The 13130-nt window shown below is 47.3% G+C and overlaps 3 protein-coding genes across 3 annotated transcripts, besides 1 other annotated feature; 1 reads left to right on the top strand and 2 right to left on the bottom strand.

Moving 5' to 3' along the window:
- Nucleotides 1–48: 48 nt before the first annotated feature.
- On the top strand, nucleotides 49–3312 carry TSTA_034370 (exosome complex exonuclease Rrp40, putative; the record flags this gene model as incomplete). Its single annotated transcript, XM_002480587.1, has 4 exons — nucleotides 49–845; nucleotides 954–1071; nucleotides 1107–1161; nucleotides 1286–3312. The coding sequence occupies 4 exons, from the start codon at nucleotides 49–51 to the stop codon at nucleotides 3310–3312; spliced, it is 2997 nt and encodes a 998-aa protein (XP_002480632.1).
- A 455-nt stretch (nucleotides 3313–3767) lies between these two features.
- Nucleotides 3768–8491, bottom strand: TSTA_034360 (UDP-glucose:glycoprotein glucosyltransferase, putative; the record flags this gene model as incomplete). Its single annotated transcript, XM_002480586.1, has 4 exons — nucleotides 3768–6717; nucleotides 6764–7024; nucleotides 7080–8280; nucleotides 8352–8491. The coding sequence occupies 4 exons, from the start codon at nucleotides 8489–8491 to the stop codon at nucleotides 3847–3849; spliced, it is 4473 nt and encodes a 1490-aa protein (XP_002480631.1). The 3' UTR covers nucleotides 3768–3846.
- A 381-nt stretch (nucleotides 8492–8872) lies between these two features.
- Nucleotides 8873–11363, bottom strand: TSTA_034350 (uncharacterized protein). Its single transcript, XM_002480585.1, has 2 exons — nucleotides 10187–11363; nucleotides 8873–10123 (listed from the first exon to the last, which is right to left on the bottom strand). The coding sequence occupies exons 1-2, from the start codon at nucleotides 10808–10810 to the stop codon at nucleotides 9344–9346; spliced, it is 1404 nt and encodes a 467-aa protein (XP_002480630.1). The 5' UTR covers nucleotides 10811–11363; the 3' UTR covers nucleotides 8873–9343.
- A 1239-nt stretch (nucleotides 11364–12602) lies between these two features.
- Nucleotides 12603–12666: a sequence feature (CT-rich).
- Between the last annotated feature and the right edge of the window lie 464 nt (nucleotides 12667–13130).

Genomic DNA, 13130 nt, shown 5'->3' with positions numbered 1-13130 from the left:
AGGTGTATACCTACCGATTTCAACTTACAGTCAGTCAATATCAATAGCATGAGCACAACATCCATCGTCCTACCGGGCGACCAAGTCCCCTCAAACATCCTTCCCTCAGCAACATCAACGACTCCCTTACGACTTGGCCCAGGCCTCCGATTATTACAGCAACAGTCACAAAATAGCAAGAACAAGACATCTTCTCCCACATCACACATCATCCAATCCACACAAGCTGGCATAATATCCATAGACCATAATCGCAAATCCGTCTCAGTCCAACCATTTCCCAATCGTCGCTATATCCCGACTGTTAATGACTTGATCATTGCTCAGGTCCAGCGCTCGTCGCAGGATTTTTTCCATTGCATAGTTACTCCACATGCACCACTTGCAGTTTTGGGTCAGTTAGCCTTTGAGGGCGCATCGAAGAAGACGAGGCCGAATTTGAAGCAGGGCGACCTGGTATATGCGCGGGTGCTCTCTGTGGGTGTTGGTGCGGGGACAGAGGTCGAACTTACCTGTGTCAATCCGGCCACAGGTAAAGCAGAACCCGGTGGTTTGGGGCTTTTGAGCGGTGGCATGGTCTTTGACGTATCTACAGGACTTGCTGCACGTTTGATGAAAGCGAGTTCATCTTCGTCTTCGGCAGAGGCTGCGTCTGTAGTTATACCCGAGGAACTCGGGAAGAAGTTTGAGAGTAAAGGAGGGTTTGAGATTGCTGTTGGAAGGAATGGGAAGGTCTGGGTGGACTGTTCTGGGAGTGGTGATATTGCGATCAAGATTACTATTGCAATCGGGAGGTGTTTGACGGAATTAGATCAGCGGCATTTGACTTCGATAGAGCAGAGAAAGTTGGTGTCGAGAGTTTTACGAGAATTGAATATTGATGTCTAATTCTGCTATGACTTTATTCTAGTCGATATATTTCCCAGTAAAATCTCTGAACGAAATTGGTAAAGTGCGGAGCGCGGGCACGTCTACGGCGGTCTCTCGTCGCGGGCTCAACTCAACTTCTCAATAGACAACGCGGCTCAATGGACCTTCAAACTCGAATCTAGAAGAAAGACGCAGTCATCTGTACGTGCTTTGACTATTAATGCAGAATGGGACAGTCGTCTTCCCAAGTGCAACACGAAGATACCAACCAACCTGCGACAGACCAAATCAGTAAGCTTCCCCCAATAATTTTTTCTCCGTTCCGCGACATGCGCTTTTTCTCCTCTCAACAATGGCTTTACACCAACACAGCTACTGATAAGAAGGCTTTAAGCTACTCTTGACTCTATTGCAGATGAGAATATTTCTCCTCAACTCAAAATTGAAAGCGACATCTTAACACAATCGCCAACACAGCCGACTAGCAACCAGCCACCCAATCCTTTCCGTACACCCAAACGAAAGCGAAGATTCTCCTTTGAAATTTGCATTCCCACCCCAGCAGAGTGCTCACAAATGGCACGACCATCCGACGTCCCAATGTCAGAACCTATGCGCCCCGCGAAAAGAAAGCGTCCCTCGGATGATCAAGTCACACCGTCCTCTCAGAGGGTAAAGCTCAAAGATAGACTCAGCCTGGGCGACGGTGTTGGCGACGAAGGCAGTGTTGCTTCCACACAAGACTATACTCCCAGTAAGCAAACTCCCAGTAGGAAGCGCAGAAGAGCGAGTACAAACGGTGCACCCCGCAGCTCTCAGGTGCGCCGCGAGGAGGACTATGACGAATCAACATTCCGGCCTGGACATGTCAATGAGAACAACGACAAGAGAACCGGATTCTTTAGCCCTGAAGAAGTCGAGACCCTAGAACATTTCAAAGTCGAATTCTGCAATGAGCACAAAATCAGCGCTGAAACATTCGATGCGTCTGTACAAAGTTCGCGCGTATATAAAAGCGGCATCTTTGAGACTGAGGAGGTAAATATTACATCTCACGAATTCTGGCAGCAGATCTACGAATTGATACCAGACCGCGACAAACGATCTATTTCCCGATTTATGCGCCGTCACTTTTCGACTGGGAGTACACCGCACCAATGGACTGAGGCTGATGATGACGAACTCAAACGCCTCCATGACAGGTATGGAACTAAATGGGCACGCATCGCACGTGAGATGGAGAGGACACAAGATGACGTTCGACAACGATGGAAGAATAAAGTCGAGCACCGATCTACCATGAAAGAAGGACCCTGGGACGAAGAAGAAATCGTCTTACTACTTGACACCATTACCGAAACGCGCAAGATTCATTTAAATCTGGAGAAGGAAAGTCTCGGCAGGGATATTTACGAGTTAGATGAGGATTACATCAGCTGGGGTGCGGTTAGCGATCGGTTTGCAAACACGCGTTCTCGTCAACAGTGTGCTGATAAATGGCGGAAAATAAAACGGAATGTGCAGAAGCGTCGTGCACTTGGGGAAGTGGATGCGATTTATGTGCCTTCAGATCCGCCGAGACCGGGGAGACGAGCGTTGCAGTTGCGGTCTTCTCAGAGTGAGACGTCGGATAACGAAGCTGAGAATGAGCGACGGCCTGCTAAGAAGCCGAAGCCTGCCCAATCATCAAAGCCAGCTTATAAAAGCAAGGAAATTGTAGAGTCGTCTGATGAGGAGGAGGAAAATGTCAATGGAAATGCACAACAGACGAATGCATCGAACGGAGACAATGCAGAGGAAGCTGCCAAAGTGAATGGCACGTCCAAGTCTCCTGCCAACGAGTTGGCCTATGAGTCCTCTGATTCAAGTTCAGACGACGACAGCGACGACGAAAACTCTTCCGATGAGGATAACAACAGTGCTCACGAAGGGAACGCCAATGAAGAAGTTGACGGAACCAACAACACGAACGAACTACGAAATGTTCAACAACCCAATGAACCTTCAGACGACGAATCAATCATCCCCGAAACCCAACCACAATCCCGCGCATCATCTTCCCCGGTTCAAGAAGCACAAACAAACGGACATGCAGACAAACCATCGCCGGAACTCGGCGACGACAATCGCGTAGTCAATGAATCCGAAGCCGAAGATGGTGAACAAGTCGACTCTAAGGTCGCATCACTAAATGTTAAGAAGGAAATCAAATCCGATTCTGAGAGTGGTAGTGACAGCGAAAGCGAAATTGACAGTGACGATGAATCGGAGAGTGGTTCATCAGATGAAGAGAGCGGCAGCGAAGAAAGTGGCAGCGCAGAAAGCGGCAGCGCAGAAAGCGGCGATGACGAGAGCGGCCAGGAAAGTGGCGAAGAGGAAGAAGATTCAGAAGGAATCGAAAAGAAAATCTCCAAGAGAGAACCTAGTGATGATGTTGAGTGATCTGATTAGGTAGTTTTGCGTGCTGGGGTGTTTTCTATCCGACCAGCTACCTTCTTAGCCAGCCTGGAACTTGACCTGATCAAGTCCCAAATACCTTGTGGCATTTCGCCGACGACGAGTCAATGGGGATCAACCACCGCTCCGGTTATGTAGCCAATGCCTTTATCAGTGACCTTGGCAGTATCCCAACCCCTAAGTCCCAGTCCTTGTCTGAAGCTAAAAGGACGATGATTCCCTGGTTTATTTTGATGTCAATTTTCTTTTCCCTGCATTTTCATTATGGGTTTATGTATATTTATTTTTCTACTGATGTCACTATTTCTATGGTTTCAAATCTGTAGTGTATGTGCGGCCTGGCTATAGACCTACAATTTTTCTGTACAAAAATGATTTCTCTTCGACTGGCTTATAAACGATTCTCTCTAATTGATAGGTTGATAGGTTGGACGGTAAATCGTAATATATGTCCATTCCAGTATGAAATTTCTCTACTGTATAAATATATCCAACCGTCTATAAAAACCAATAACTAAACTACAGCTCATCTTTTCTTTCATACACCTTCCCTTCACCCTCTTCCTCCTCTTCGCTCTCGTTTTCTGGGGATGTAGAAGAGGAAGAAGCAACCCTCCTCGCCAACTCGGCAATCTCCTCATCATACACCGTCCACTCAGGAACCTGTCTCCTCGCCCTCTCCAACTTAGGCTCCTTCGTCAACGGATTATTACACAAATCAATCGTCTTGGCCGTCTTGAGCGCCTCATCCGAGCACCAAGTCTCGCACCAAAGCCAATCTTGCGGTAAAGACTTGATCGGGATCATGGTTTGCATGTTATTCGGTAGGTCTTGGTCAAGGTTTGCGAGAGATTCCGGGTCGGCGGAGAGAGTATGATATTGACCTCGTAGACGGTCGCCAGCTGCGAGTTCACGGAAACGTTGGAGGTCGACGACGTAGAGGGCGGAGATGTGGTATTTCAAATTCCCGAGGTAGGATTTCCAGTAACCCTGTTTCCAGAAGCGGAAGCCTTCCATTTCTTCGCGGGAATCGCACATGGGCGTAAAGCCGTAGGGGGCTCCTTCGAGGTCTAATGTGACGAGATCGTACATATCTGTGCGAACGATTTGATCTGCATCCACGAAAATGACTTTATCGAGAGACAGTGGGAAGAGGACATCCAGGAACAAAATTTTATATCCCCATATCTCTCTTTGTTTCTCACGTTGGCCGCGTAGCCAATGCGGCCATTTGTACGTTACCATTTCATAGGTGAAGCCGTATTCATTTGCGAGATGAGGAAGCAGAGATGTGAAAGATGGAGATAAGAATTGTTCGATGAACCAGAATTTAACGCTGTGTTTGGTGTTTTTCATTACCGAGACCATCATGATATTGAGCATGCGTTCGTAGAGATGGCCACTGGCCACGGAGAAGATATTGATTTCTGCGTGTTTCTCAGCCGACTCGCTTTTATCTGTCTGTTTGACGCCGACACTCGACAAGACGCCCTGAGCAAAATTGAGGCCCTTGGATACATAATCCATTGCTGATCCCGGTCTCGGTCCGGTCTCCAATACTTCTTCATTCTCTTGTCCGGGTTTTCGTGACAAGCGAGGGAAAAGTGTCTTTCCCTGGAACGAGAGTAATGCAACTTCATTCGTACCAGAGCTCTCTTGTCCGCCGCCAATGCTGTCTAGCTGGAAGATATCCCGACTGCGTCCTTCTTTAAGCTCAATCTTCCAGAAACCGGGCTGTGCTTTGAATTGGAAATATCCCAAGTTAGCCATGACAATGGTATCAGCAAAGAAAGATCCCTTCTCGGTCTCTAACAAGAGCTGGACACCGCGTGGTGGGGATCGGAGCGTCATGTCGGTAGAGTGTCCCTCAATCAGGATATGCTCCAGTTCATATATTGCGTCAACATCAGAACTGTCTTTTATCGCACTAAGCTTTATATTGTCCAAGTCGTGAATAGACCACTTGGGTGCAACAAGCCAGGAGGAAGGGACATCCATTCCCAGAGTCAATAATGCGTCTTGAGGTAACCCATGGAATGAAGCTTCCGGGCGAGCGAGAGCTCTATTCTCATCAAACGTCGGCTCAGATTCCAATACGTGTCGATAGAACCGTTTGATCGGAAGTTCTGACAATTGGCCATTTGGAGCTAGGTAAATTCGCACATTGACACCAGCCAGCTTAGAAAGCGTCTTGAGGATAGGAAGCCATTTCTGCGAGATCTCTGAAGTCGGATCGATAGCTGCTGCAATATTGATCGAGGCATCCTTGGTATTGGTAGAAGCATCAACAGCAGAATGGGTACTGTTCCATCTCTTCCAAACGTCCACTCGGTATTTGGACCTCTGCTCAAAGACGCCTTCAGGGGCGTCAGAGTTTGTCGACAACATAACAAGGGAAGTGAGCTTGGCAAAGTTCAAGGGACCTGCTACTTTGCTCTCTATACCGAGGTCCTTGAGAGCTGTGGAGACGGGCCCGAGTCGTTGCGAGGTTTCGTAGGAGAAGAGGGCCTCGATATCTTCCTCCTTGAAAATCACGGATGATGGAAGTGGTCCAACGACCCTGCTGTTGAAAATGAGACTGGAAGAACCGGCTGGTAAGCCAATATCCGTGACTAATTGCTGAACTAGAGTCCAGTAAGCCTGTTCTTCCTCTTTTTTATCGGCTTGATGTGTGTTATCACGCGACTGTATCTGAGTAAGTACATCGGCAAAATCCACGGGTTCTGGATGACGCAAAAGCTCATAAAGTTTTGACGGAATGCTTCCCACTTTCTCACCTGCATCCGAGCTATACAGAGGAACTATCTCACTTCCCGGATGCGTCTGCCGAAACTTCAAAGCAGATAGCAAAAGGGCAAGGCCATGCTCGGTATTGAAATCCGCTACAACAATAAGCTGCACATTGCTGGCAGTATGTTTGGGATCAGCAGGGAAACGAAGGATTTCGGCAAAATCATTGTGTAAATCAGCGACACCACAAATATCAGCGATGACAATATCGCTATCATGTTCGGGTACGATCCATTCATTACGACTCTGTGCAGCTTTTGAAAGGAAATAATCTGGAACATAGTCATCGTCGCTGAAAGCTCCTTCAATGAGACCCTGCTGGATGATTTGTAGATCTCTGCTTAATTGCATAGGAAGCTCTTGCATGTAGTTCCCTCCACGAGACATGGCAACTCCGTTCACCAAGGTTGATGGTGAGGAGCCTTTGAGATCCAAGCGGTTCAGATACTTTTCTGTATTGCTGATAATGGTATCTAGTGCATCGGACTGAAGCACTTCTTCAAACGAAAGGTTTTCTTGACCAGATCGCAGAGATCGCTCTGCAATAGCAGCGGTAAAGGACGGCTTATGAGCCCGAGAGACTTTTTCGGCAGATAGAGACTGACAGAGTTAGTAACTGACGGCGACCTGAGAATAAAAGACTTACTGTCTCCAAATACTGCAACATTGAAGCCAATCCGTATGCCTGATGTAGATAATGCGCGATCTTTGCCTGAGCCTTGGACTCTTCAGAGTTTGTTGTCAGAACCAAACCAAATCGAACTGGTATCATTCGTTTGATGAATGCGTAGAGGTACTTGGCAACGAACTGAACATCGTCAGTGTTTGCAAGGTCGACAGGAACAACGACGTTCTGGACATCTCGACGAACAGCAGGGAATTGTCCTGGGTATGTGGGTTGCAGTAGCTAGATAGACTTATTAGTATGTCATATTGGATGGAGAGGCTTCTGTCCATCATACCGCTTGAAGAGTTGTAGGGAAATTGGTGTATCTCTTATCCTTTTCCAGATCGTTCAACCAAACAAGCACTCCGCCACCCTCAATCTCGTCACGCCAGTCATAGCGTTGCACTTCACTGTTCCCCTGCACCTCAGCCAATGCAGGATAAGACAAAAGATCAACAGCTTCGGAAGCAGACAATCCAATCTTTTGAAACTCGGCTAACAGCCGTCTTTCCCTTCGTAGATATTCCAACAACGAAAACGCATCAATTTGTCTAGCATCAACATGCAACCCATTAATCCACATCGCATTTCGACCTCCAGGTAACCCAGCCTGCCGGTTTCTCTTATATTCTTCCAAAAACTGCTCTGAGGCGTTATACGCCGCAATAGAAGAGGAATATTTCGGGAAATCCTGCGAAAGTTTGACAAGCGTCGCAAACGGATCTGAACTATCGAGCACAAAACTGGCCGCACTCATTCCTAGCTTCGCTACTTCGGAAGATGATAATGGCTTCAAATCTAGAGGCGATTCGTCTTCTTCCGCATCCAGATCTTGCGCACTTGGTGTCTTCGCATTAGACTTGGTGGTGTCTTTCTCTTCAGCTTGTCGGTCATCAATCACGATATAATCAGTTCTCTTCAGCGTCAACTCGACACCATATCCAGACACAAACAAGGGCCGAGAAACACCATCATGAGCCGGACGATACCGCACTCTATACGCAATCTGACCCTCATTTGCTAATCCCTTCAAAGTCCGATGATAATCCGCAAACATGGGTGAAGCAATATCCGCATAAAGAACCGCCGGCGTAGCAAATCGATCTCCTAAAGTCCGATCAAAGGGTAATTCACGAGGGTCCCGATCACCAGAGACATCCTGCTGAGCGCGTTCAAGGGTAGAAGAACAGTACTGTTTGCCATCCATATGCACCCAAACGGGGCAAGCAGCGTCCTGAGCGGTTCCCAACGTAGATTGTACGGAGGTATTATAATATTGATAATGGGCTTCAATTCGCGGCGCAGCGGAACGGATGGCGAGTGCGAATTTAAAGGAATCCAGACTTTCTTTGCTTTGTAGATGGTTGTCTTCTATGAGTACTTGGAGGAAGGTTTCGTAGAGATCTTTGTCGGTGGTGGCATCTTCAAAGGTGCCCGTGGCGATGCGGTCGAGGAGGGGGAAGTATGCAGAGGAATTCTCTTGGGCTGCTGTTTCTCTGTTTTTAATACCATGTTAGCTGACACCTTGTCTGAATTCGTGTTCCTGTATACGTATATATAGACGTACAAGAGTTCCACGAGGTATGGGCCCGCATCGAATGAAGCTCGCAAGGCTACGTTGACATCTGGACTTGCGACAACTGATTGCGGTTGCTGTAGCAGCACCAGTAGGCTTGTTGCCAAGGCGAATAATGATGCCCGCATCATTTCTGTTGGATTGAAAGCTGTCTTTTGTTTTCTCTTCGTGGTTGGCGATTGGCGATTGGTAAAGCTCCTCCAGTTGAATCCGGCTCGGTCTCAAGACCTGCGGTACATGAACATGATGCTTGCAAGAAGGCTTGCAAGCGGTAATGAAAGAGATTCGAAAATTTCAATCTGACAGGGAAATGGTCACAGAAGAAAAGTCAGCAATAAGCTGTATTGATTGATTGAATAGGAAAGGACGTTCGACTGGACACCTATCGATAAACGTGGTGTTGGAGCATTGTGATTGGTGGGAGCTACCCCTTGTCCATATACATACATTTTTCATTTTTTTACACATGATGCTGAACTACTATTTTGCATACTCTTTAATTCTTTCTTGTAAATTTCCATTAATTTCATTCGCTCAAGTCCTAGAATACAGCTCCTTCATCTTCTCCAGTACAAAACTCCCACCTTCTCTCCTTCACCTTCTGAAACATGCCACACCAAGGAACTCCGCCATCAAAACCAAGAGGATACAAAGAGATCAAAAATACAATCGTGTGAAGGTTGTCTCTCTCCTAGAAAGACAAGATCAAATAAAACTCCGCACCGAATTTAACTCCAAATCACCAGGTCCGCCCAATGCTTATACGCAATGCAAAAAGACGATCAAATCGTGCAAGTAGTTTTGTTTCGGGTCTCCGAAACCCGTATCTTCTCCAACTCTTCAGGGTAATTCTCTTCTCTCCTTTCGCTTTCTTGTAGGATTGCTTTTTTTTTCGTTAATCGTTTCAAATCATTCAGTCATTCGTAATTTGGTGCCGTGGAATGGCAACCATAAGGGATATGTCGCCTGTATCAATCAAGATTTCACACCGCGTAGCCTAACTGTGGCGTTCCTCTTCCGTCCTCAGTAGCCTGAACTTCAGCTTGCACTTTCTTTCTCTGTTTGGCTTCCCAGATCATTTTCTGGCGCCTCATCTCATCCACGTCGAAATTTGTCTCGTTGCTAGAACTGCTAGCCGATCGCCTACTGACCAGGGCGCTCAAGGATTTCTTCTTGGACAATGCCGGCTTGATCTTTGTTGTCTCCTTGATATCTGGACGAGAACGGATCTTGCGAAGTTGGTTGCTGATCCTCTCCAGAGTGGATTTACCGGGCCTGCTGTCTGGGGTTGGAGAGCGAGACTTCTCAGATGGCGTTACCGCACGGCTGTTTGCAGAAGAGAAGGACTCGTTCATCGAGGAGGTGAAGCTGACTCCAGAGTCGGCATTGCGCCTGTGGGTCTTGCTGCGTAGTTCAGCCTCAAGATAGTCGCGATCTTTGACTCGAGTACATTCATGAATCGTGTCATCCGCAAGATTGAGGAACTTTTTCAAAAATCCGTGTACTAGGGGCCATGCGGTTTCATCTCCGGGACGAGCTCCCGACTTTAATAGGTTTTCGAGAGCGACTTTGCCATGTTTTTCGAGAGTTCTGATATTCTCGAAGAACAACTGGCGTTGACGTGCAGTCTCGACTTTGTCATCGTAGTCGAACTCTGGCTTAGGAGCTTTTGAGTCTTGTGCTTGGAAGTTGAATAGAGTGTTTAGCATTGACATGCAGGCAATCTTGTCGAATGGTTCCAGCCACAGCTCATTGATTAGAGTCTGCAGATTGGAGTCAGCAAGAATCACTTTCATGATCCACAAGGAACACAAGATGGAACTTACCCAGCGACGCAGGCTTAAACGCAATTTCCTGTAGATAGCAACGGCGTCACGTTCTTTTGCTTCAATGGACTCGATCCAGCGTACCACCCCAGGGTATGTCTGCTTGAGATCCTGTTTGTAAACTTCAGAAGCTCGAATAGTCAAAGATGGAGAAGTGCTCAATTCCACGCCCAAGCTCTCAAAGGCGGCGAGAATCTCCTTCTTGCGACGAGACTCGAGATTGTTAAGATAGTCCAAAGCTGTTAGCGCTTGGGGAAAGTCGACATGCTCCAAGGTCTCTGCAAAGACGCGGCGCACAAAGGAGATCGTGAATCCCACAGGGAGATTGTATTGGTGTGGACCCTTGGAGATGTGTGAGATTAGCTGGGCCTTGAACTGAGACGCAGCATCGGCAAGCGGCTGAGTCGAGTTCTGCATGGGAGGGTTCGCAAAGTTGGACTCTCTAAAGTTCGCACCAGGTGACAGAGGAAGAGTCTGACAGTTAAGAGCATAGAGACTGCGAAGAGGGATCTCGTAAGAGGTGGGATTCAGCATGTAATGCTCCAGGATGTAGGGCATAGCTGAGCCATCTGAGCCAGCAATCCCCTTTGGTTGGGGTTTGGAGGAAGAAGACTGCTCGTCCATGATGTTGAAGATAAGTCAATTTGAGTAACTAAGTAGAAAGTTGCTGCACAGAAAAGAGTGGCTGGACAAGAAAGTTACAGTGGTGCTGTGTCGGCGATCCAGAGTGTAAGCGAATGAGACGAAGCTCCGCGACGAGGTTGATATAAAAAAAAAGAAGAAGAACAGTAGGTTATGTGTGGGAGGAAATATTTCAGTATTTCATTGACAGTGCGGGGTGATATCAGCTTTGTTGCTGTTTGTTTTGGCGAGATGTCGTCAGGAGAGGTGTCACGAAAGATGGTGGTTGTTTGCAATTTTCAGTGCAGTGCTGGTCGGAAGGAACACTGGTTCATGACTTTTTTTTCCCAGTAAAAATGAACGAGTGGCTGGGGATATGTCATGTAGTAGACTGGTTTCTTGAGACCAATTCTAGACGAAAAAGGATTGTTGTGGTTTAGATGACAGCAACGTCCAGTATTTGAAAGATGGACGATGTCAATCGGGTGCGATAGTTCCAACGAACGAGAAGTATCGACTAGCGAATGAAAGAACTGAGGCTTCTAAAAATAATCCGATGTTTGATTGTGCAAATCCAATCGAATCTTCAAAGAAGGATGGATGAGCAGAAGAAAGAAGAGCAGGCAGATAGAAGAAAGACGTCCGTCCAGATGGGGAAGTGGAGACTCTCGCGCACCAGCCAATTCGTGTGGATTGATTGATCTGGGGTTTTGGCAAGAGGCAGAAGTAGATATGTACGTAGAAATAGAAATAGAAATAGAAACGAGAAGAGAAGGAGAAACAAAAACGTTCTGATGGAGAGAGACTTGGAATATTGGAAGTGGGCAGACGATGGGGGAGTGAAAGGCAAATACAGACCGATTACAGTACAAGGTACCGAAAACACGGGATTTACTATGTATCGGGCGGCTTTCTAGCGTCCGGTCAACGTATGAGAATTCATAGAATTTTTTTTAGTGTTTTTGTCCAGTTGAGTCTTTTTCCCACTGGCTAGGCCCGACATGGCTAAGCATGTCTTGCTAGTTCGTGCTAGACGATTCCGACAGGCTGGCCAGCAGGAGCCTAGATCCAGACAAAGCAAACACAAAAAATGGGAAATTCCGGGATGGCCTAAAGCAACGACTCTTTTGAGATGGAGTTGGCCAACTGTCGCCGTCGTACAGATGTGTACGTTTATTCTGTGATAAAGTTACATGTAGTAGACCCAGAGATAAGGGTCAAAGTAAACAAGCGACCCATGGGGAAGCAGGTTCTGGTTCTGGTTCTGGTTGACAGACGCGTACCGGTCTTACACTGACTGCCGTTACAGATCCACTCAGGAAGTGGCTGCATCTTCCGCGACGCGCTAGAATGACATTTCTTTTTCATCGTAGAACCCCAATCTCTGGTCTGGTCATCCCGGGCAAAGGAATATTCGTACCCTATCTCGAAGGTTTCACAGCGAGGCGTTGATATCAATATCAATGTACTCCCGCTGTGCATTCCTCGTGGGGTGGTCTCACAATGTTCAAGTTGATGGATGCTCTACCCAATATAGAAGCAGCCCCAGTCTGTCGGGTCGGGACCACGGAAGCCCAGCGCCACGCCATCCAATCGACTTTTTGTGTCTCCTTGCCTCGCTAAGCTGGAGTCCATCGCAGCTTGCCGTCCATGACTAAACTTTAATAACGTCCATGATCGTAAGTTGGCCAGTGCGATATACGTATTCAGATCCCGCCGGGCAGTGGAAAGTTCGAAGCAGCGACATCGGTACCATGAGGTCAGAGGCACAAACCCTGTAATAAGTACGGAGCACAGAGACAGAAAGAGAGAGAGAGTGAGTGAGACTGAGAGACTGAGAGACCGAGAGACTGAGAGAGTGCTACATCACATACTGTGCTACCTTTCCCTGGTCTGTGTTGATGACAGACAGCAAGCGCCCCAAATGGTAGATAGTCACCATATCGCTGAACGCGTTACCATCGGATTCGCTCCAGCAGTAGTGTTGAAGTTCGTGTCACATGAGAATCCCATCCTGTCTAACTCGAACGGCTTTCAGAATACTCCGCCACGAACATCTCGGCGAATCGCTTTAGGTGCGGAGATCTTGACATGATCGTATCGTCTGCAGGCATGTAATCGCACGGACGACGTATGTTTCGGAAACGCTTAGCGATGCCGTGGATTAAGTGATATATCGTATGCTATACGGTACTCTTCAATGAGTCCATGTCGAAGAATGTGATATACCTTTCGCACTCGTAGGACACTGGTCTTGCATCCGCACATGGCCATATAATCGATCGACACCTGCATTAGCCGTGGCGAGCGTATACTTATAAAA

The sequence above is a fragment of the Talaromyces stipitatus genome, genomic scaffold, assembly GCF_000003125.1.
Source record: "Talaromyces stipitatus ATCC 10500 scf_1105507295541 genomic scaffold, whole genome shotgun sequence".
Lineage (NCBI taxonomy): Eukaryota > Fungi > Ascomycota > Eurotiomycetes > Eurotiales > Trichocomaceae > Talaromyces > Talaromyces stipitatus.
This window is presented reverse-complemented; position numbering and strand designations above follow the sequence as displayed.

Bases quoted from the DNA above. Each gene is read 5' to 3' on its own strand.
- TSTA_034350 (XM_002480585.1), bottom strand. From the start codon at position 10,810: ATGGACGAGCAGTCTTCTTCCTCCAAACCCCAACCAAAGGGGATTGCT. The intron at 10,124-10,186 runs GTAAGTTCCATC...TCCAATCTGCAG, and splicing joins GTTTAAGCCTGCGTCGCTGG to ACTCTAATCAATGAGCTGTG.